The sequence below is a fragment of the Chrysochloris asiatica genome, unplaced genomic scaffold (genome assembly GCF_000296735.1).
Source record: "Chrysochloris asiatica unplaced genomic scaffold, ChrAsi1.0 scaffold00156, whole genome shotgun sequence".
Taxonomy (NCBI): domain Eukaryota; kingdom Metazoa; phylum Chordata; class Mammalia; order Afrosoricida; family Chrysochloridae; genus Chrysochloris; species Chrysochloris asiatica.
In genome coordinates, this window is record NW_006408674.1 from 3,750,752 (window position 1) to 3,774,689 (window position 23,938).

Genomic DNA, 23,938 nt, shown 5'->3' on the forward strand with positions numbered 1-23,938 from the left:
TAGCTGCATAAAAAAAAAAACAAAAAAAAAACACAAACACAAAAAAAAAAACTGAAAAAAGTAACTTAACAAAATAGCTTCGTCGGTGTTTGCTTTTTCTTTCACAAAAGCTGCTAGGAGCTAAGTGTCATAGGCTGATATAGTAGATCCTTGTGTTGGCCCCCAGCCTCGTTCTCATTCTGCCTTGTCATCCTGATGTGGGGCTTCCAACCTCGAGGTTACCACACGTTCTAAGGTGGCTATTGGAGGTCCAGTCACCAAGTTCATGTTCAACCAAAGGCAGGAGGGAGGAAGGCAAGTCAGCTGTAGAGAGCAAACCTTTGAATGCCATCAGCTTCCTCTAAGCAGGCTGTTCCACCTGACACATCTGTTTCTATCTCATTGGCAGGAGCCTAGTCCTTAGCTGTATACACTGTCATCCCAAATAAAAATCAGATTCTGTTATTAAGGAAAGAGGAAAGTGCACTAACTAAGCCGTGTCTGCTTTCCTTTCCGTCTCACAACCACGGATCTGAAATTCTCTCTCACTGTAATAGTGCTTTATCTTCTACAGGTTCATCCAAGCATTACCGGTATATATACTATATAAGGAAGGAGCTCTGGTAGCATAGTGGTTACGAGTCAAGCTGCCAACCTCAAGGTCAGCAGTTCAAAACTACTAGTGGTCACGCAGGAGAAAGATGAGGCTTTCTGCTCCTGTGAAGATTTACAGTCTTGGACGTCCTATGCAGGGTCACAATGAATCGGAACCACATAACTGCCACCACCATACTATATACAACGTCTTCTATTGACTTTGAGCCTAAGCAGCTCATTTTTTAAAAAGAGGGATTTTTCTTTTCTTTGTTGGAATCAGAGGGGAAATGTCATAAGCTCTGTCCCCAGGGCTCATTGCTCCACCCAGTGGCTTGGAGCCCTCTCCTGTTGTAGTCATGCTAAAAAACACTCACAGCTGCGGGGGATCATGTGCTCTGTTGGGTGGGGTCAGCCTGGTAATTCATTTTACTAGCTGCCAAGTGAAGGTGCAAAAGCCATGGGAATCTTGGCCCCCAGCCCTTGTAGGGAATAAAAATCACTTAGTGTTTTATAGAAATTGTTGGGCTTGTGTACAAAACTTCCAGGGCTACCGACTTTCATCTAAGGAGGAAGTCAATTCTGCCTATAAACCACACACGTGAAAACTTCTGGATCGATTGCATTTCACCACTGATTTTGGTGTTTGGATCTTGAGTCAGTTCAACTCTGTGAGAATGCATTTACTGAGGGCCAGCTGTCATCCAAGAATCAGCAGAGGCACCGTCTGGGTAGGTGAAGAGTGATGTTCAGCTCTCTGCTCTCTAGGAGCTGATGGATTAGTGGAGATCATTGGAGTCCCTGGATGGCGCACACCATTAAGTGCTCAGTGACTAACAGAAAGGTTAGTGGTTTCAACCACCCAGAGGTGCCTCAGAAGACAGGCCTGCTGATCTGCTTCTGAAAGGTCACAGCCTTGAAAATCCTAAGGGATACAGTTCTATCATGCACACACGAGTCAGAATCAATTTGATACTCTCTACGGGAATCCTGGTGTGGCACTGTGAGTTAATGCGCCAGACTGTAAAGCCGTTTGAACTGCAAGGTTTGTGGTTCCAGCTCACCAGCTGCTCCTCGGAAACCCTATACAGGGTCACTATGGGTCAGAATTGACTCGACGGCACTTAACAACAACAACAACAGCATTAGTGCGGTGCTGTGGGTTAATGCACTAAATTGCAAGGTTGATTTGAACTTTAAGGTAGGTGGTTCAAGGTCACTACCCACTCCTCAGAAACCCTATACAGGGTCACTATGAGTCGGAACCAACTTCACAGCACTTAATAACTTAACAACAGAAGATATACACAACACATAGTAAGTATAATGCAAATTAGAGATCAGGACCTGAAGAGGTTTTCAGCAACATCAACAGTGACTCTAGATGGACCTCACCAGGTGGAATACTTTTGTTGTTGTTGTTGTTGTGAAGTGCTGTCTAGTCAGCTCTGACTCATAGCAACCCTGTATAGGGTTTCTGAGCAGCAGCTGTTGAGTTTGAACTGCCAACTTTGTGATTCAAACTGGACTTGCAGTCCAGTGCTTATCCTACAGTATCACACCAGGATGGAATATGTTGTCATTAAATGCTGTCAAGTCAGTTCTGACTCATAGCAACCCTGTATAGGGTTTCCGAAGAGCGGCTGGTGAGTTTGACCCACTAACCATGAGGTTCAATTTCCATACAATTATAAAGGACCAACCACATTCAAAAACCAAATCTTACTACTTATCTTCAGTGAATTATTTAACGTCTCCTCTAGCCATAGTCTTTGTAAACTCCCAGCACATGATTTTTTTTTTGATGGGTCTGGATAAAACAAGTTGGATTCAGTTGTGATTGTTAACAGCCCTAAGTTTGCCCAATTTTGCCATCCTGCTTGGTATAAAAAGAGCTATCTCAAAGGCAGAAGGTATCTCTTTACCATCAAAGAAAGAGATACCTTTCTTTCAATCATGTACAGAGAGGTGTTTTTTTCTTTAAGCTTCTCATGCACATGAAAATTTTAAGCACAAACGGACTACTAAATGTGTGTGGGGTTTTGTTGTTGTTGTTGTTGAATTCTAATGGGACAGTTTAACAATATTGGTCTTCCAGGTTTTATTCAATTATGTGCATTATACCAAGACAGACCTATTTGTGCGTCTTATTTTTTTAAAGAGCTGTTTCACATATACATGTCTAGTTAGTAGTCTAGGCCTTCCCTGTGTAATTTGATTAAATACATCTGTTTTCTGTGAATTATCTAAAAATTTTGAACAGAATGACCTTACAGTTTTTAACAAAGAATATTATTTTCCTAAAGTGAGCTAGTAGCATCTTGCCCAGCCATAAAACAATAAACTCAGTAATCCTAATTTTGAAATTTGAATAAAATAATGGAAAACTTTCTATTTCAAGGACATGTATCCTATTAATTGGAATTCACACCTATGAAAAAGGGCAGCTCTTCAGTGGAATTAATAGTGATATGTTTAATATAGTCAGTACTTTTATAAAAACGAGGTATTCTAGAAATCACTTCCTGGAATTTTTAAAATAAAAAAGTCAGTTATGGTTAAAAAAAAAAAAGAAGCAGAAGATCCAAGAGTGGAGCGTGTCCTGTGGGCCTTGAGACCCAGAAGTCCAGGAGACAGAGCTGTGATACCAGAGGAATGCCCGAAGAGCAGCACCAAGAGCCAGAGCCTGAGCCAGAGGGCTGGACTTCCTGGTCCACAGAGCAAGTAAAGCTGAGCGTCTTTGGGCAGGAAGTACTTTTGCAGAGTGGGTGCCTCTAGGCATTTAGTTGAGGAGCTAGAGCTAATTCTCAGAGCTAGTGCTGAGTGGCTTCAGGCTGAGGCTTATAGTGAAGTTATGTATTAACAGCCCTAGAGGAGCTTTGTAGGATTGTCCAGGCAGAGAGAGGTCTGCTCAGAGGCACAGCTGAAGAGAGGCGGTTGTAGCTACCAGAACTGTGTCCCGGGAACTTCCAACTCTGAACTGTAACCTGGTAACTTCCCTAACAAATCCTGTAACTGGGAGTCGTTGATATTGTTGTTGTTGTTAAGTGCCGTGGTGGAGTTGATTCCAACTCATAGCGACCCTGCACAGGGTTTCCCAGGCTGTAAATCTTTACGGGAGCAGAAAGCCTCATCTTTCTCCCGCGGAGCAGCTGATGGTTTTGAACTGCTGACCTTAAGGTTTGCAGCCCGATTCGTAACCACTACGTTACCAGAGCTCCTTGTAACTGGGAGTAAGAGGTGTGAATTTTGTGTGGTCACTACAGTGAATTATCAATCACAGCTGAGTAGAGAGTATTGTGGGAGGGATGTGCCATTTTTATAGTATCAGAGAAATGCAAACTCCACAAAACATAATTTTCTACCTATCAATTGGGCCAGGATAAAAATCAAGATGGTATTTTTGGCAAACCTCAAGAAACAAGCTTTTTCATAAGCTTCTGGGATGTACTTTTTATGGATGAACCTTAGTATGAGATAGACTGGAATCACACCGAGGCTGTGCTCTGTTGTAGGATGCACTCCCCAAAGGGGTCATCAATGTCCATGATTTTCTGTCCATGAATGAGTCAAAGATGGTGGCCATAAAGGGAAGTCTACACGCACAGAGACAGAGTAACAATGGAATGAAATCTATTAACTTATTCACTCTACAAATATTTATAGGCCAAGTAGGCAATAGAATAGGTGCCGGAGAAAGCTGAATGTACCAAGTCCTTTTCCTTAAGGATGTGACAGAGCAGTGGAAAGAGAATTATGTCAGTAATTAATTAGATTTTGTACACAATTGTACATTGTGTACAAAGCAAAGTAGGTAAAAGGGGCAGAAATGCCCAATTCTGGCTGGGGGTCTGGGAGACACCATGTGAGGGTGAATCCTTATATCGGGGTAAGTAAAAAAGTATTGTGACTAGAGTTCTAGTACATACGGTTTATTCCATACAAAATGTGTTTAAACATGTCTCTGTGATCAATGGGTGGTTTCAGACAACTTTTCTCAGGAATATATTTGTCTTAGTCTCATTAGGATACCTTTAAAAAATAATAATAAGGTCCAATCAAAATTGTTGTTGTTGTTGTTATGTGCCGTGGAGTCGATTCCGACTCACAGCGACCCTGTACAGGGTTTCCGAGGCTGTAAATCTTTACGGGATCAGAAAGCCTCATCTTTCTCCCGCAGAGCAGCTGGTAGTTTTGAACTGCTGACCTTGCGGTTCACAGCCCGATTCGTAACCACTACGCTACCAGAGGCTTCCAAAGGGATCTGCTGGGCCAGTTAAATTCAAGGCAGAGAGGTCAGCTCGAAGGTTATGGTGACTGTTTGGGGATTTCAAAGGATAATCTTGATAGATTTTCTCAAAGGACACAGGACAACTGCAGGGGCTTATTATGAACAAATATATATTTTTAAATTGAAAACTGCATTAGGGTTAAAAAGGCCATGCGCGTTGGGTCAAACAATTTTTTCACATTGTTCGATAATACACCTGCTCATTCTTTAAGGATAGCAAGGGCTGTCCTACAAGAATTAAATCGGGAAACCTTACCCCCATCCACCCTATAGCCCTAATCTTGCCCCTTCAGACTTCTGTCACCCAAACTCAAAGAACATTTAAAAGGAACACAATTTGAATCCCTCAAGGACACCAAAATACCTATATGGACATAGTGTAAATCGAAGAGCGCAGAATTCTTTGGGAAATGGATGAAAATTCCAGCCTCCGAAGTATATAGACCTAGGTAGAGGACATGCTGAGAACTAAAAGCTTCACATTTTGATATACTATTTTGTAACAATACTTTCGGACTTAGCCTCATCTGTTGGTATCGTTCTGTGTCACCAAATAGATTCTAATGCACAGAGATCTAGTGTGATAGAGCAAAACTTCTCTGGGGGCTTCATAGGTTATCGTCTTTACAGCAGATTGCTAGCCTGTTTCTCCTGTGGAACACCAGTCAGTTCAAACTATCAACTTTCTGGTTAGTAACCAAGTATGTAAGTGTTGTACCACCAAGACTCCTCATGTATCTTGACCACTAACTATGGAGTCCTTGAAAATCCTATGTGGCGCTACAGATGAATGTACTATACTATAAGGTCAGTTTGAACCTTAAGGTTGCTGGTTCAAGTTCACCATCCATTCCTTGGGAACCCTATACAGAGTCACTATGAGTCAGAAACAGCTTGATGGAACTTAACAATTAATTACTAGTTGTTCGGATCAACCATCAACACTCATGGATGCAACAGTCAAGAAATTAAACATTGTATTGCATTAGGCAAATCTGCTGCACAAGACCTCTTTAAAGCGTTCAAGAGCAAATATGTCAGTTTGAGGACGAAGGTGTGTCTTTCCCAAGCCATGGTATGTTCAATAACCTCATATGCATGTGAAAGCTGGACAGTGAATAAGGAAGACTGTAGGAGAATTGATGCATTTGAATCACGGGGTTGGAGGAGAATATTAAAAGTACCATGGGCTGCCAAAAGAACAAACCTATCTGTGTTGGGAGTAGTATGACCAGAATGCTCTTTGGGAGCCAGTCTTCATCTCTCATACTTCGAACACATTATAAGGAGGGACCAGTCCCTTAGAAGGATCTCATCTGGTAAAGTGGAGGGTTGGAGAAAAAGAGGAAGACCCCCAAGGAGATGGATTGTCACAGTGGCAACAACAATGGATTCAAATGACGTAGCAATGATTATGATGTTGGTGCAGGTTGGTGTTTCATTCTGTTGTGCATACGGTTGCTGAGTCGGTACTGACTCGATGAAACCTAACATCAATAGCAATTGTGTCTTGGACTTCTGGTGTGGCACTGTAGTTTCAGCACTGGACTGCCAACTACAAAGTCAGCAGTTCAAAGCCATCAGCTGCTCCTTGGAAACACTATCTATACAGGGTCCCTATGAGTTGGAAGTGACTCACGGCAATTAAGTGTTAGGCGCCATGAGAGATCTCAAAAACATGGTTAGGCATGATTACTATCAGGAATTTAGGGTGCGAGTAGCTTAGTATTCATAGTAATCTTAGCCTCCCTCCACCAGTCTAGAAAATGAAAAATGCATCCAAAATTATTAGCCAATAGATAAATGGGCACTCATATTATTATTAATTTGTATAAATACTTTTAATTCTATTTAGGGCTCTCTGGTAAAACTGAGAACAATTCCAGATCTCCAGATCTTGTGACCCGAATATTTCAGTGTGTTAGCCAAGATGTAATGGGATCAGCACACATACTTCCCTCACACACCCAACTTCAGATGAACAGAGACAGAAAATGACGGGGAAGGTAGAAGATGAGGATGGGGATGGGATAGGAGTGAAGGGTGAGGTTCTGCCCAGGTGATCTTGTATAGGAACAAAATACACCAGAGAGCAAGAGGGACTGCTGGGTAAAGGCAGTGACATAGGGAACCATGCCCAATGAATGCCAAGCTCACCATCTATGAGGATGAGCAAACCAGGGGAGAGGAGAGTTAAGCATATAGTTTCCTGATGGAAATTGCTCCCCTTTAGACGATGTGTTCAAAGGAAGACATTGAAGGCTGATGTTTGGATATGTGCAGAGAGTCAAAAGATGATATTCAAATGGCCCATCTCTAAGCACACACATAAAAGAGGGACCCTGCTCCAAAGGAGAAATACACTAGAGCAGAGAATGTCCCTTCTGACCACCAGGTATCAACACAGCCCAAAGTAGCTTGGTATGTGGGTCCATAGAGTCTGGGTCCAGGAAGCAATGTGAAAGCTGGTTACCAAAACCCAAAATGTCCATATTGCTGTCTTGAACCTGCTTCAAGTCCAGGTGGTAGGTGCACCTTCTAGAACAGGTAAGGGAGGGAGTGAAGGATGTTTCACCTTTCCCGCCCAAATCCTTAATCACTTCTCTGTTTGCATCTAGCTTATTCAGTCAATAAATATTTATCAAATGTCTCAGTGTTGGCCCTGAGCCAGGCACTGAGGCTATAAAAACAAGTTTACCAATGGCCATGGCATTTTCTCCAGTAACCACAGAGACAGGTATAAACAGCCCTCCTCTATCAGGTTAGACTAAAATATGTTATATGAGGAAACAACCGAACTCAGTGACTTTAATATAACAAGTATTTACGTTCTTCCCGGGTTACATGTCTAGCGCAGGTCAACAGAGGGTCTACTACACTGAGTCACCTAAGCTATGGCAGCTCCACCATCTATTAGACACACAGTCTCCGCAGTAGTTGCACAGCGCAAATAACACACGGCACTGCACTTACATTTCATTGGTCAGAACTAATCACGTGACCCTCACCTACTCGCCACTGCACTATTTAGTGAGCAAAGGTATTACATTGGGCAAATCAGCAAGAAAAGACTTCTTTAAAGTATTAGAAAGTAAACATGTCACCCTGAGGTATAAGGTGCCTTTTTACGGGAGCCATGGTATTTAAAATCACCTCTGGTAGCGTAGTGGTTACGAATCGGGCTGCGAACCTTAAGGTCAGCGGTTCGAAACTACCAGCTGCTCCGCGGGAGAAAGATGAGGCTTTCTACTCCCGTAAAGATTTACACCCTCGGAAACTCTATACAGGGTCGCTATGGGTCGGAACCGACTAGATGGCACATAACAACAACATATGCATACTGGACAAGAATATGGAAGACTGGATTATGGTGTTGGCAAAGAATGTTAAGTATACCATCGACTTCCAGAAGAATGAGCAACTCTGTTTTGTTTTCTAGGAGCCAGGATACTCCTAGAAAGGAAGACGGCAAGGCTTTATCTCACATACTTTGGAAATATAATTGCGAGGGACCAGTCCCTGGGAGAAGGATATCATGCTTAGTAAAGTAGAGGGGTCAGCAAAAAAGAGGAAGACTCTCAACAAGATGGATTAATGAATGCAGTGGTTACAACAATGCACACACAGTAAAGACTGTGAATAGGGTACAGGGCCAAGCAGTGTTTATTCTGTTGTGCACCGGGTCACAATGAGTCAGAACTGACTGAACGACACCTAACAACAACAACAACAACACTTTCTCAGTTTATTTTATCCTTACTATTCCAAAAGTGAAATCATGACTCCCTGTTTCTGAATGTGTCATCTTCTCTGGTACACTGGTACCGTGTTTGAGGATCAAATGATTAAGGAGAGGTAGTAAAGGTGACCTACAGGAAGGTGAACATAGCACCTAGAAATATCTGTTTGGGAGGAACTGCTCTACCTGAAAACCTGAGAAAGGGATAGCCAAGAAAACCATCGTATCCATTTTTAAAGAGAAACCAAGCTTATTCAATAGAACTCCTATTGGGGTACAAGGTTTCCAGTAACAAGAAAACAGACTACATAGTTGGAAAGAATAGAAAAGGACTCCCAAGAGGCTTTAGAAAAATCTTCTCATCCAGAGCAATTTCATAAGGAAACTAGGCACAGAGGGAAGAGTTTGACTGCCCTCTCCTAGTAAGTTTTTGGAGTATAGAAAGTCTTAGGTGCTAAGTCCTGGGCTACCAAGTCAAGCGTATCTGTTTTTTCTTTGTGGAAAAACAAAAGGCATTAATCCTGTGGAATTGCTGCTTGCTTAGAAGTCGTCAGCTTTATAGGCCTCTGGTTTACAAAATTAGGGCACTTTCAATTGTGAGTAGGCTGACTATCCACCCAGGTTTGCACTTGTCCCTGGTTCATTATCAATAATATCCCTTCACCATTTACTCTCATCTGTTTTGGTCTGAATGATGAATTACAAGGCCATTCTAATTATGCCTCTGATGCATGTCATCATGTCTGTCCCCTCTCAAAGTGACCTGTATGGGGTTTCTGAGGCTCTAATATTTACAGGAGCAGAAAGCGTATCTTTCTACCTCCGGGCAGGTGGTGGATTCAGACTGTTGAGCTCGCGGTTAGCAGTGCGAAATCCACTAGCTTGAAATAAGATGTACTGGGGGTGCTGGGGGGGTGGTTAGGGGAATGAACATTTTTGTTGACTGTACACACCCAACTTGACTGTACACACCCTACTTCTACTACAGAGGTCTATTTTAGGACTAATAGGTGGGGTTCTTTACTGTGTTCAAACCACTTCCTGAAAAACAGGGTGGATTGGTGGTGGGAGTAAAGGTGGGCTCTCCACCCTGTCTTTTGCTGTCTTCCTGACCTTCAGGAATCATTTAAGGTACCTGAGCATCAGTTTCCTTATCTGTAAAGTGGGGATAATGTTTACCTCCAAATTTATTAGTCTGTAAACAAACTTAAGGGATGCGAGGGCACAGTGTGCTGATCAAAGCTCAAAGTGTTAACAACTATGTAGTTACCCGGTACTCACGTACTCAAGTCTGCAAGTACTCAAGTATCAGACTTAGAGATGAGAATACACAGAGAGAACGTGCACAAGGTCACACAACTCATGCATGGCTGGGGTACAACTGACCTCAGGAAGACTGATTCAAAACCCACGCTCTACCTACATATATAAAGTAAGTACATGCAGTTACAAGGAAGAAGAGGTAATAATGTCAGACTAAATCCAGTGCCCTTTTCATTACCCAGCACAGTTCCTCAGAAACCCAAGGTGGAAGATCAAATACAACAAAGGGCTGGAGGAGAGCTGGGAAAAGCAGATGTCCCGCAAACCGAAATTACTGAACCCCCAGCAGATCACCATGGGATGGTGTCGGGGTGTCCTCCTTCCACCCCAGAACACAGGTCACCCTTTAGAGTTGTTCTATTTGCGGCGCGGAAAGCTTGGAGCCCCCTGGCCTGGCTAAGCGCTTACGTAAGGCCAACTGGCAACTGCGCCCCGATCTCCTAGGGGTTTGCACAGAGCCCCGGCCCAGGGCTGGCCTCTCCACCGCTCCCACCACCCCGCCAAGGATCGCCCGGGAGGCCCGGGACCACCGAACCAGTGCCGGGAGGGTCGGGGCCAGCGGGTATCCAAGTTGGGCGGCGGCGTCCTCCTTGCAGCCACCCAGCTTCCCGGGGGAGGAGCAGCGCATCGCGCAAGCATCCGGGAGCGGCGGAGGGGGCGGGAGGAAGGGCGAGAGGAGGAAGCGGGATTTAAACGAAAGGCGGTGACGCCACACAAAAGATTTCTATAGGCTCCAGCTAGGTTACTGCCGAGGCAGCGGCGGCGAGCTCGGGGACGAGGAGCGGACGAGAAGAGGAAAAGCCTCCAGTTGCACTGGTGGGCGGGCGGCAGCGTACCCACTGCCAACTCGGAGGTGAAGCCTCTCGGGAAGAGGAAGCGGGTGTTTTCCCCTCTTCATTTTGGCCTCCGCCCTTCCTTTCAGTTTCTCTCCGCTCGCTCGGAAGTTGGTGGTTGACAAAAATGGCAGGAGCCGGGGCGCGGGCGGGTTGCCGCAGCGCCAAGGGGACCTTCTGAGTTGGCTTGGCGGCCGGGGAGACGCGCGCAGAGACGTCCGATTCCCAGGGTTCGGGGCTTCTGGGGAGCTCAGCCGCAGCCGGTCTAAGACGAGGAGGCGACTGGGATGGACTCGTGCTTACAGCAAGCGGCGGGCCGCGGGGCGCGCTGTCCGTGAGGGCGTGCCGCCTGCGCGCAGGGCCGCGCTCTGTGAAGTGCGAGGCGGGAAGGGACCGCCAAGGCGCCCGGCACGCCCGGGTGTGGTGGGCAGGCGAGTGAACGAGGCGGCTGCTGTGCGCAATCAGTGCAAGCTCCCGCCCGATTCTGACTCGGCGCGGCGGAGCCGGCCACACCCTCGGCCCTGCAGCTGCTGCCGCCGCCGCTGCAGGCGCCGCTTCCCCAGAGCTGGAGGCAGGAGATGCGCCCGGAGCAGCTGCGCGTCCCCAAGCGCCAACCCGGGCCGCCGTCGCGGAGAAGTGCCGTTTTGCGCGGTCACGGGGGCGCCTGAAACCCACGTGCGCCACGGAGCCGAGGTGGCCTCAAGCTAGGCGGTTGACAGCAGAGCCTGCCTGGGCCACCACCCGTGCTCCTCCCGGAGGAAAGGATTTTGATTTCAAAGAAAGGAAGGAAGGAAGGACAACTCCCAGCTTCCCTGTCCCGCCCTCTCGGCTCCGGCGGCCCGGTCGGGCCATGCCCAGGAAGGAGGTGGCGGCCCAGCAGAGGGGACTTTCCTGGCAGCCTGGCGGCAAGGAGCTCGGACTGTGAGCTTGCCTTGCCCCGGTTCATGCTTCCTGCAAGCCCTCTAGGAGGCTGGACGCCGCAGCCCCGCCCCGTGTCCCAAAGAGCTTCTGGCGTTTTCTGGCCCTCCGTCCCGCCCTGTGCCGCTTGGCCACCGGCCGCCGCAGCTCAGTGCCCTCCGCCCGCGGCGGTGGATGGCATGATGGTTCGGGGAAGGCACCGCGGCCTTGGCCTGCACAGTCGCGACAGCCGCGGGGGCAGCGGCAGTGGCAGTGGTGGCGGTAGCGGGCTCCCCAGCGGCATGCCAGTGCCCCCCGGGCGCGATGGCTAGTGGCAGCGCTGGGAAGCCCACCGGCGAGGCGGCTTCTCCAGCTCCTGCGATCACCGTCGGCGGGACCAGCTCGCAGTCGCGGAAGAGGCTGGTGTCAGTCTGTGACCACTGCAAGGGCAAGATGCAGCTGGTGGCCGACCTGCTGCTGCTGTCGAGCGAGGCGCGTCCAGTGCTCGTGGAGGGCCTGGCTTCCTCCTGTGCCGGCACCGAGTCCTTCGAGCAGTGCCGGGACACCATCATCGCGCGCACCAAGGGGCTCTCCATCCTCACCCATGACGTGCAGAGCCAGCTCAACATGGGACGTTTCGGAGAGGCGGGGGACAGTCTGGTGGAGCTGGGCGACCTGGTTGTGTCGCTGACCGAGTGCTCTGCCCACGCGGCCTACCTGGCAGCTGTGGCCACGCCAGGTGCGCAGCCCGCACAGCCGGGCCTGGTGGACCGCTACCGTGTGACACGTTGCCGCCACGAGGTGGAACAGGGCTGCGCGCTGCTTCGAGCCACGCCACTGGCTGACATGACACCTCAGTTGTTGCTGGAGGTGTCACAGGGCCTGTCTCGAAACCTCAAGTTCCTGACGGACGCGTGCGCCCTGGCCAGCGACAAGTCTCGGGACCGTTTTTCACGCGAGCAGTTCAAGCTGGGCGTCAAATGCATGAGCACCAGCGCCTCTGCGCTGCTGGCCTGCGTGCGCGAGGTGAAAGCAGCGCCCAGCGAGTTGGCACGCAGCCGCTGCGCGCTCTTCAGTGGGCCCCTGGTGCAGTCTGTGAGCGCCCTGGTGGGCTTTGCCACCGAGCCGCAGTTCCTGGGTCGGGCGGCAGCCGTGAGCACGGAGGGCAAGGCTGTGCAGACTGCCATCCTGGGCGGTGCCATGAGCGTGGTGTCCGCCTGCGTGCTCCTGACCCAGTGCCTCAGGGATCTAGCGCAGCACCCCGATGGGGGCGCCAAGATGTCGGACCACAGGGAGAGGCTGAGGAACTCGGCCTGCGCCGTGTCTGAAGGCTGCACCCTGCTATCTCAGGCTTTAAGGGAGAGGTCTTCGCCCAGGACTTTACCGCCAGTGAATTCCAATTCTGTGAATTAGCACCGCCACCCCCCCTCCCATGCCCCTTCTTCCATCCCAGACTAAAGGAAGATACTGATTGTCTGCCCCTTTCCATTTATACCAAAGAAATCATAGGTGAAATCCACTCCCCGCGCCCCTTCCTAAATGGGCCTTGCACAAAACTTACACGCACTAAGAGGGCTCAGGTGCCCACCAGCCTATACACAGTGGGGACTGGGAGATAGAAGACGAGTAATACTTACCCCACTCTCACCCCCACCCCAGTCCATCTTCCAGAATTTCACAACCAAATTTTATTAATTGGGCAGGAAGAAGGTCATGGGTTCATTTCTTTTTTGATTTTTTTTTTTTTTTTAATTAAGAAAAAAAATTACCTCAGTTTTCACTCCTTAGACTTGGATGTAGCTACCTTTTTTGTATGTTTTTAAGCAGTCGTGTTGGACTAGGAGTATACTTGGTGTGGAAAGAGTATGCCTTTGCCATGTGATTTGCAAATGGGGGTAAAAGCTACTGTGAGTGTGTGTTTTATTTTTTTTAATTTACACTATAGAGTGATTCTTCCCCTCCTCCCCCCAATGTCAAGTTTTTACCTTGCATGTACTGGAGTATTTATTTCATCTATTAAAATGTTATGTTTCTCATATGGCTTCTTGCAATTATTGTTGCTTTTCAATAATTGTGATTTTGCATGTGCATGACGTCTCCAGAAAGGAACTGGCGTCTCTGAGTAGCAATGAAGTGCTATGATCATGGAAACCCAGTCCCCTCTTCTCACCCCTTTCCACTTTTTCCTCCGAGATTTGTTCCTTTGCCTGCTTAGGACTGAAGAAGGGAGGACTGTGTGTGTGAAGGCAGGTGCTATCCATGTGATTAGATCATGCATTGTGCTGAGGATCTGGGCTGTTAGTAGGGGCTTTGTCCTGTTTTTACTTTCTTGTGGAAATTAACTCCCTTTGTCTCCAACATTTTCCTGTCTTAAAGAACTATGGTTCAGGCCCATTTGCATTGTGCCTCTCAGATTAAGGTGCTTTCTAGTCCTGTGTGGCCTCCCAAATTAGACTATCTATACAGAGCTGAAGAAGTACAAGTAATAGTGTTTAGCAACTTTTATATAGACAGGTCTATTCATGTAAGATCTAGTTACACATGCTTTTTGAGGGGACAAAAGGTATAAAGGATTCTAGACTTTAATCGAGGGGAAGGTATTCTGAAAAGTATGGTAAGAATTTTCTAGAACTGCACATAATTGCAGGCAAAGGGTTTATTTTTGTGACCTTGATTGAAATTTGGCATTGTTGATTGTATGATGGAAGAATGCTCTGTTAATTGAGATCTGGAGTTGTTATAATGTAGTTTTATCTACCCTACATCCACTTAAAATTTTTTTTAGGGGTTTATGGTTTAGCTCAGCAAGTTAAACTTTTGAACACTTCCCCACTGAAAGACCAACACATTTAATTTGGAGTGATATATTACAGTGCTTATGCTGGGGTGAGGGGAGGAGGGCACAAATCAAGGGGCTTTGAGCAAAAAGCTTAGGGAAAATGAAATGAAACGAGAATGGAGCTTTTCGACAAACTTTCTGAAACCCTTTCATACATACTTATACGTTGTACAGTTTACATTTTTCTCGGGATTTGTTGTGCCTAACACTTTTAACAGTTTCCACAAATCTGTAAGTGCATCAATTTCAGCGGGCAACATGTCTTTAAACCTGTGTTGGATAAGGCTGGGATTGTTTAGCAGTTTAAAGTCAATGTTTGAAAGCATCTTGCCAAAATAGTGCTCATACACTTAAAACAAAAGATAGAGGGAACAACTGTTTATCTTAGGTCCTCGTAGATTTAAGGTTTTTCTTTTTTAAGTCTTTAAAAGATGAAAATGACCTTCAGGATATTTATTCCTCTCCCTTTCTTTAAAACCTGGATCAGGTTCATGAATTACTTGGGGGAAAGGGGAGGAGGAGCGCTGTGCCCAACCCACATACCAGTAACGCTGCTAAATGTACAGACGTTTTACTTAAACTTATTTATTGAGTCCTCACAGGTAATGATAGATTTTATGTAGATCGTTTAACCTATGTGTATCATAAATAGTGAATAAGGAAATGCCTCCATAGGGTTCCAGAGCTGTAAATCTTTACAGAAGCAGACTGCCATATCTTACTTCCCCAGAGCAGCTAGTGGTTCGAACCTGCTGACCCTTTTGTTAAAGCCAAGTGTTTTAAGCACTGGACCACCAGGGTTCTTCTGCAACGAACTGTCACAAAGTGGAATCCAATTAGAGCCAGAAATGTGTGAATTTAGTATTTGATTAAGAAAAAATAATTGCCAATTTTTTTCTTGGACTCGTTCTTGGCAGAAGTAATTTTCGGGATAATTTGAGTACAAAAAAGAAGAAACAAAATCACTTTCCCTGTTTGCTTAGATGAAGTTAACTAGCCCATTACCACGTTAATTTTAAAGTGTGTCTTTTTCTCTTTGCCAGATATTTGCTCTTTTCTTTGTGTTCATGGTAGGTTTTGATTTGTAACATTCAAAATCTGTATTCTTGTGTTAAAAGTTTCAAACGTTAAGAAATACGACGTTTTAACCTCTTCTCTTTTTTTCCCTCTGTCTCAAAGATAAAGTTTGGCGAGACTTCTCATGTACTTTGGTCATGTTATCAGGAGGGATCCGTCCCTGGAGAATGACCTCATACTCGGTGGAGGTTCAACACAAAAGAGGAAGACCCTCAACAAGATGGATTAACGCAGCAGCTGCAGCAGTGGGCTCAGACATAACAACCATTGTGAGATTGTGAGGATGGGCAGGACCTGGCAGTGTTTTGTTCTGCTGTCAATAGAGTTGCTATGATTTGAAACTGACTCGATGGCACCTAACAACAACAACAATGTCAGCAACATCTTCTGGCAGGTGCCTTGAAGTGAATTCGGCTTGCAGGTTAAAGGAAATCAGCATTATGAAGTCAGTAATTCTGTGTCTGAGTTGCTTGGCTAGGCAAGAGATTTGAACACAGGTCTTTTGATAATGAACTTTCTTCAAGTGTTTCAGAAAGAGCCCTAGTGATTCACTCATTAAGAGGTTGGCTGTTAATTGAAAAGGTTGGCGGGTCAAACCCATCAGCCAGTTGGAGTGAGGACCCAACCTGCTCCCATAGAGATTTTAGCCTAGGAAACCCAATGGAGCAGTTCTGCTCTGTCCTGTATGGTTGTGTAGCAACAACAAATGTACCAGGTTGCTAAACTTATTTCTTAAACAGGAGACTCTCAGACCTATTTTTATTAAGCTTAATAAGGTCAGCAGAGATGGTGGTAAATCAGGAATACAATTAGGTGTCTTTTTTAAAAAAAAAAATTAAGTCACAGTAGAATTAATTTTGGAGGAGTCCCGGTATGGTGCTGCAGGATAATATACTGGACCGCAAGTGCAGCTTGAACCGCAAGGTTGATGGTTTAAACCCACCAGCTGCTCCTTGGAAACCCTATATAGGGTTGCTATGTTTGGGAACTGACTCGACAGCATTTAACAACGGAGTTGATTTAAGACATTAACCCTTGGGCCTTTCTATCTTATAAGGGCAAGGGTTTTTTGTTTGTTTGTTTGTTTTGTTTTTAATATATATATACACAGGCTTAATACATATCATCCCAGCCAGGATTTGTTGAGTACTATCTTCCTTTGAGTGGTTAAGAGAGAGGGAAGTCATTAGGGCTAAGCTATTATTCATGACAGTCAACCTAAGTAACTGGGACAAAACAAGACTAAACTAGGAAAAAACAAAAAAATGAATCTTTCTTTGGCTCTTAGAATTGACCTTTCTCTATTATTATTTTTGGGTTGATATTAGACTTTTCGGAAATGGAAAAAATAATTTCATATATACATACTACAACCCTTATACCAGGGTTTTTTTTTTAATCTTTAATTTAGAGTCATGTTTTTTAAAAATTATCTAAAGTGTTTTATAATTCTGGAAGCATCTGCTGCATCCATTGGTTATTTTTAAAAGCTTTTTTTTAAAAAAAAAAAAAGTTGGCATACATCTAAAATATTTGGCAGTTTGAAACAGCTAATTTTAACAGAAGCACCTGTTTCTCAGAATGAATGTGACTATGGTAACTTGCAAGTCAGCCAGAGGATTTGAGAAATGGCTACCAAAGTCCCTTCTGAGCAAGGCTTAGTGAATGCAAGAGGACTTGGAGAAGAAAACAGAATGCCTTCTAGGCTCTTTCACCTGCCACTGGCTTCCAGCAATTGGGAGAACCTGGAAGGAAGCCATCTTTTAGAGTTCCAGTGTGAATATAGATAATTCTGTTCCCTCCAAGCAAATTCTTGTTTTGATTTTAAAAAGAAAAAAATGTTTTGAAGGAGTATTATGAAATCAGTTGACCCATTTAACCTAATGGGTTTTTCTTTAGGTTAGTTTGGATAGGTGACTTGCTTGCTTCCACTTCAGTAGAAGTATGCAAAGGTCTAGCTGTCCAGTTGTGTTCCAGAAAGTGTGTGCTACCAGTGCCTAAATAGGGATCCATTTCCTTTAAGTATAAGCCCCCTAAGTTCAGAGGCTGGAGTACCTGGCATGTATGAAATTGTTGTTTGAAATGAATGTGTGTATGAATGTCTGCAGCAAGTATTTATAAGCAAAGTAGTAAGATTGCTCCTGGAAACGACAGCCATGAGCCATACAGTCTGTAGATACTTATTGGGGACTGTGTGCCAGGACCCCTGGATTGGCACAGTAATTAACAGACTGACAACAGAGGTTGAGTCCCACACAGAAGTGCCACAGAAGACAGGCCTGGCAACCCTGGTGGAGCACAGGACTGCTCTGCATGCATGGGGCTTCCAGGAGTCTAAATGGACTCAACAGTGTATGCCAAGGTCCCTGGGGGGCATGAACATTTGAAGGTTTGAGCCCTCCCAGAGATGCGCTGGAAAAGCTTGGTGATCTACTTCATTGAAAACCTTACAGAGTACATTTCTACTCTGACACATGTGGGATCGCCAGGAGCTGACAGGGACTCCGTGGCACCTAACCATTAACTGTGCCAGGCGCTGTGCTAAGTCCTGAGGCTCCCCTGTGAGTGACATGTGGTTCCTCCGTCTGCCAATTTCCTTCTTTCTACACTCAGGGCTGCTTCAGAGTGGCAGCATCAGCGTCACCTGAGAGCTTGTTAGACGTCAGTTTCCTGGGCCTGACAGTACAGTTATTCAGTGCTTTCAACTTGTTTCCAATTCATAGCAATCCTGTATAGGGTTTCTGAGGAGCAACTGGTGAGTTTCAATGCTAACCTTGCAGTTCAAACCAACCTTGAGGTTGAGTGCTTATCCAACGGCGCTACACCAGAACTCCATCTAAGACTTGAGAAGACTAGCTTTGAACTGTTTAGGGAAAGGCCTTTCTGAAGTGGACGTACTGGCCGTGAGTGTGACCCAGGCCCCTAGACACTGGCTGGGAATGAGGGGTCCCTACGTCCTGGGTTGGTGTCAGAGAAAGGGCAAGGCCAGATCAGGTCAATAAGGAACTAGCAGTCTTCAGTGGGCTCGGACCAGGAGTCTGTGGGTCTTGGGATCTCTGTGCATTTGTTGATCTTCATCTCCAAGTTCTTTTTGACCTGTTTCCACAGCCTTATGAGCTTCTTTGTCTTCCTGTAGCAGATCTTGGCCTTCTTTTTCCTCTTCTCCAAGGTAGCTATCACTGCCTGGTACTTCCAACCCTCTTCACGTGCTAGGTGGCCCAGGCAGGAAAACTTCTGTGTGGGCTTGTGTCATACAACCTTGAGGACAGCAGGAACTAACATTGTTCTTTCTTGTTATAGAGTTGTTGTTGTTAAGTGCCATCAAATTGGTTCTGACTCATAGTGACCTGTCATAGGGTAGGTTTATCTAACCTACTGGAAACTTTGGGGATGGAGACATCTTTGTATCAGGCCCTGCCAGGTGATTTTGTTGCATGCTCAGTTGGAAAGCCATTGGGCTGCACGGTCTGTGGGGTTCTTCTTATCCCCTTCAACAACTCTCAAGTCTGTGGGCATTTGCAAGTTCCTTGTTTGCTCAGGCATGTTCCCCATTACCTCCTCTGTTATTGTGAGTCCTTTGGAAACAAAACCCTTTGGCATCAAGTAGCTTCTGACTTATAAGGACCCCATCGGGCAGAGTAGAATGTTCCATAGGGTTTCTGAGACTGAATCTTGACTGCAGCAGACAGCGACATTTTTCTCCCTTGGAGTTACTGGTGGGTTTGAACTGTCGACCTTGTGGATAGCACCCCTAATATTTAACTTACTAAGCCGCCAGGACTCCTTGTAGACTACAAAGCCAAACCTGTTGCCATGGAGTTGATGCCAACTTATTGCAACCCTATTGGGCAGTGTCCTGATGTGGCACTGTAGGATAATGCACTGGACTGCAAGGTTGTCCGTTCAAACTCACCAACCGCTCTTCGGAAACCCTAGACTGGGTTGATACGAGTCAGAACTAACTCAACAGCACTTACCAATAACAGATACACCTCATAACATTTCTAAGGCAAAAGCAGATTAGTAGGTCTTTTCTCCCAAGGAGCTGCTGATAGGTTTGAACCACTGACTTCAGTTTGCAACTGAGTGCCTCACCACTGCGCCACCAGGTCTTGTCTCCTTTGATAGCGAAGATAACCTGCCAGTTTGGAATCTGTTTTTGTTTCTGTGTGTATTTAGTACTATAGGATAAGCACTGGAATGCTAACAGCAAAGTTGGCAATTCAAACCCACCAGGCACTCCTCAGAAGCCCTATACAGGGTTGCTCTGACTCAGAACCGACTCAAAGGCATTAGCAACAACAACAACATGGGAACAAGTAATAAGATCTCTGCATCTGCTTCCATCCTTCGAGATGAAGTGTAAACTGACAAGCGAACATTCCATGCTTTGCCTGTTGTTAACTGTTGTCTGGAAAACCCCGATACAGCAGTCAACCTAATTACCAACAAACTCTTTATCTCTTTAGCTTCCCAAGAAAGAGCCCTTTGCAATTTAGTTGGCAAAGTATTATATTCACAAGCAAATAAAGCAGAACAACTTACCCAAAGCGCTTGAGGGATAACGAGAATCTGCAATGTAATGTTCTCAGGAAATGTGTGGGTAAATAAAAAAATTGCTGCTAAACTTCCAGTTCCTATGTTGTTAAGTGCTGTGAAGTCGGGAGCAGAAAGCCTCATCTTTCTCCCGGGGAGTGACTGGTGTGCTCAAACTGTGGACCTTGTGGTTCATAGCCCAGTACTTATTGCATGGATGCATGGGTTTATTCCAGCAAATTGTGCTTAAACAGATTTGAGATTAGTGGATGGCTGCAGACAAGTCTGCTCATTATATCCTTGTCTTCATCTTGTTCAGGTGCCTTCAAAAAAAGGTTCAGTCAAAAATGACTTCTGAGTGGATTGGCTAAGCCACACCCAGTGCCATCAAGTTGATTTCAACTCGTAATGACCCTATAGGACTAAGAGATCAGCTCAGGTGTTTAGGGAGGTTTTCTTGGTAGGTTTTCTCAAATAACATAGGACAATCACGGGAGCTTATTAGGAAGATATTTTAAAGAAACTGAAAGCTGGTGAAAAAAGTCCAAGGAAGTTGCATTGAGGAATTTTTTGTTATCACAACAAGGCACTTGGCTCAGCCACCAAAGTGTAGTTTAGGGCTGTGCTAAGAATTTCATTGGGAAACTGTACTCCATCCACCCTGTAGTTCTTGCCCCTTCAGACTCCTTTTTGTTCCCCAAACTTAAAGAACATTTCAAAAGAACATAATATGAGACCCTCAAGGATGCCAAATTTGCTGTTTTGTCATGGTATTAATTGAAAAGTACAGAATTCTTCAGGGGAAGCATTAGGGAGATAGAAACACAATCTTCAGGAATCTTTATAGACAGAGATGGAAGGCATGTCAGGAAACAATAGCTTCACATGTTGATATTTTTCATCAAGTTTTTAAAGGTTTTAAACTCGCGAATGCTGTTTAAGGCCAAGCATACACCAAGGATTAAAAGGATCTTTTTGAGCTCTACTGCTAAAAAGTTCTGGGGAGGCCTTCTTAGCATCACCACCGGCATCAGCATTACCACCAGACACTTGGAGGACGTGCTGAATCCTGGTCAAGTCACAAACCTACTCTATCAGAATCTGCTTCGAACCAGGTCTCCAGGTGATATCTGTACATTTCACATTTGAGAAAGCACTGTGTAAGGAGATGAACGTAGTGACTGTGATGAATTATGGCTTGATCCTTTTCTGTGGGCACTTAGCCATTTATTATGTGTGTGATTATGTCTTTATAGTTGATTAAGTGTTTTCATGTATATTCTGTAACTGGGTCCTTAGGACCATTTTGTGAGGTTGGCAAGTATTCCTCAGTCTGCGTGTTATTGAAACATTTGTGCTTTCCACAAGTGCAAAGCCCTGTGCTGTTGTTGGTAAGTATCAGCAAGTCTGTTCCAACTCATAGAGACCCTGTCCAGGGTTTCTGAGGAGTGGCTGGTGAGCCTGAACTGCTGACCTTGCAATTCAAAGCAACCTTATAATCCAGTGCATTAGCCCACAGCGCTACACTTTTTTTTTTGTTTTTTAACTTCTTATTGTGAATTGAGTGAAGGTTTACAGAACATATCATCAGCTTTACATTCAACAAACCATACACTTTGCTTCATCACAATGATTACAATCCCCTCCAGGTACCATCAGTCACAGTATTCATGTTAACTCTTGCATTCCCCTGTCTCTCTCTCTCTACCTTCTTTCCCCTGCCAACCTCCCTCTTGTAGTATATTGTCTGCCCGTCACCCATGCTACTGTGTGGCTACCCTCTAGCCTGTGAATAATTTTCCTTTTCTTTCCACGCCCATAACCATCCTAAGAGATTTCTTCTATCAAGAAAACCTTTTCTTAGTTTTTGACAACATTGGTCTCGTATAATATTTGGCCTTTTTTGTTTGACTAATTTCACTCAGTATAATGTTTTGCAGACTTTCCGTTATTCTTCAGTGTTACGTCGCAGTATTCCATTGTGTTGTATGTACCAAAGTTTAACTATTCTTTTTATGGGCATTTAGGCTGTTTCCAGCTTTTTGATGTGCCTCTGTGGACAGCATATTGAAGGATCCTGTTTTCTTACCCGTTCTGCTATTCTCAGTCTCTTGACTGCTACATTTAATCAATTTACATTCAGTATAATTTTCAGTAGGTATAGAGTCCTGGTGTGATGCTGTAGGATAAACACTGGTTGTCAAGGTCAGTTTGAACTGCAAGGTCACTGTTTCAAACCCCCTGGTTGCTCCTCGGAAACGCTGTATAGGGTTGCTGTGAGTTGAAACCGACTTGATTACAACAGCAATGAATTGATTATTGCCATTTTGATATGTTTGTGTTTTTATGGTATGTTGGTTTCTTTGTTCCACATAATTTTCTGTTCTGAGTTCCTTTAGTGTATGCATTTTCTTTTCATTGTCATTTCTGTTGGATAACACTAGTTCTTTCTGCATTAAGTAATCAAACAGATTATTCAGAAAACCTTACGTAAAAGCTTTCTGCTAGTCACCTGCATATTCCCCTTCCAGCAGTGTAACACAGCACGCATACTGGTTAGCATCTTCAAAAATGGCCCAGATCTGAGCACAGCTCTGTTGTCTGAGTCTTCTCCAAGAAGTGGTTTGTGTGGGAAACCTCCTCTCCAGATTCATTTCATGTTGCGTTTTTATAACTAAACTGTCAGTCAAACTTTTCAGTAGAGTTTAAATGCTAATTTAGATTTCATAGTCTTATCTAAAAGTGAATCCATTTACTGATTTAAACTTCTTATAAGGAACTCTGGTAGCATACTGGTTATGAGTCAGGCTGCTAACCTCAAGGTCAGCAGTTCAAAACTACCAGCCATTCTGTGGGAGAAAGATGAGTCTTCTCCTGTAAAGATTTACAGCCTCAGAAACCCTATGCAGGGTCACTATGAGTCCAAACTGACTCCACAGCACACCACCACCAGCCGTCTTTTGGTTTAGAAGTCTATTTTTAAAAGGTTGAGGCTAAGCCATGGAAAAAACAGATTTCCTTTGTGTGAGAAGATGTATATGCATTACTCATGGATTCATTAATAACATACATATAAGGAGACCTGGTGGCATCACGATTAAGTGCTTGGCTGCTAACCAAAAAGGTTGGCAGTTTGAACCCACCACCCATCTTGAGAGAAAGATATGGCAGCCTGAATCTGTAAAAGATTTGTTGTTGTTGTTAAGTGCCATTAAGTTGGTCCTGACTCATAACGACCCCGTTGGAAACCCTGTGGGGCAGATCTGCTCCGTGTTGTAGGCCTCTATGAGTCAGAACTGACTAGATGGTAACATGTTTTTGTTTTTATTTTTTAATTTATATTATGCTGAAATAGGGGATAGAGAGGAAACTTAAAAAAAAAAAACACCTTTGTTTCAGGAAGGAAAATATATATGCTTTGCAACCAAGTTTAATGAGTGTGCTGGCCTGGGAAACTGCTGAAAGTGCAGTGCTAATTTTGTTCTAATTTGTATAAATTTTTATTGGTCTTGAGATGTTGATCAAGTGAAAAATCATTTATTAGTTACCCTAGTTACATTTCTAGTCAACTTCTTAAGAGATCTGAGTCAATGTTAAACCTGCAGTAATTGGAAATGCTTTGTAGGAAACCAAAGTCAGTTTAATCCTTACTGATGTTCTTTACGTTTCATTGTTTCTTTTGTTGATGACCATCAACTTCCTGTTCTCAAATTCATTGGCAGGACACTTTTCCTTGAGATAGGATGTTCCTAAAAATTTTCATTGGCAGCTAGATTTTTACTTAAACTGTCTTTTTTTTTTTTTAATGAGGAAAATATTTCTAAAACCTT

General features: G+C 44.7%; 1 protein-coding gene across 1 annotated transcript; it reads left to right on the forward strand.

Annotated features, from left to right (window-relative positions):
- The first annotated feature begins 11,357 nt into the window (after positions 1-11,357).
- Positions 11,358-13,692, forward strand: MESDC1 (mesoderm development candidate 1). The gene has a single exon (XM_006870915.1). It carries the CDS (start codon positions 11,981-11,983, stop codon positions 13,067-13,069), a length of 1,089 nt encoding a protein of 362 aa, XP_006870977.1. The 5' UTR covers positions 11,358-11,980; the 3' UTR covers positions 13,070-13,692.
- Positions 13,693-23,938: the final 10,246 nt, after the last annotated feature.

Excerpts from the sequence above, each read along its gene's own strand:
- MESDC1 (XM_006870915.1), top strand. The coding sequence starts at position 11,981 with ATGGCTAGTGGCAGCGCTGGGAAGCCCACCGGCGAGGCGGCTTCTCCA.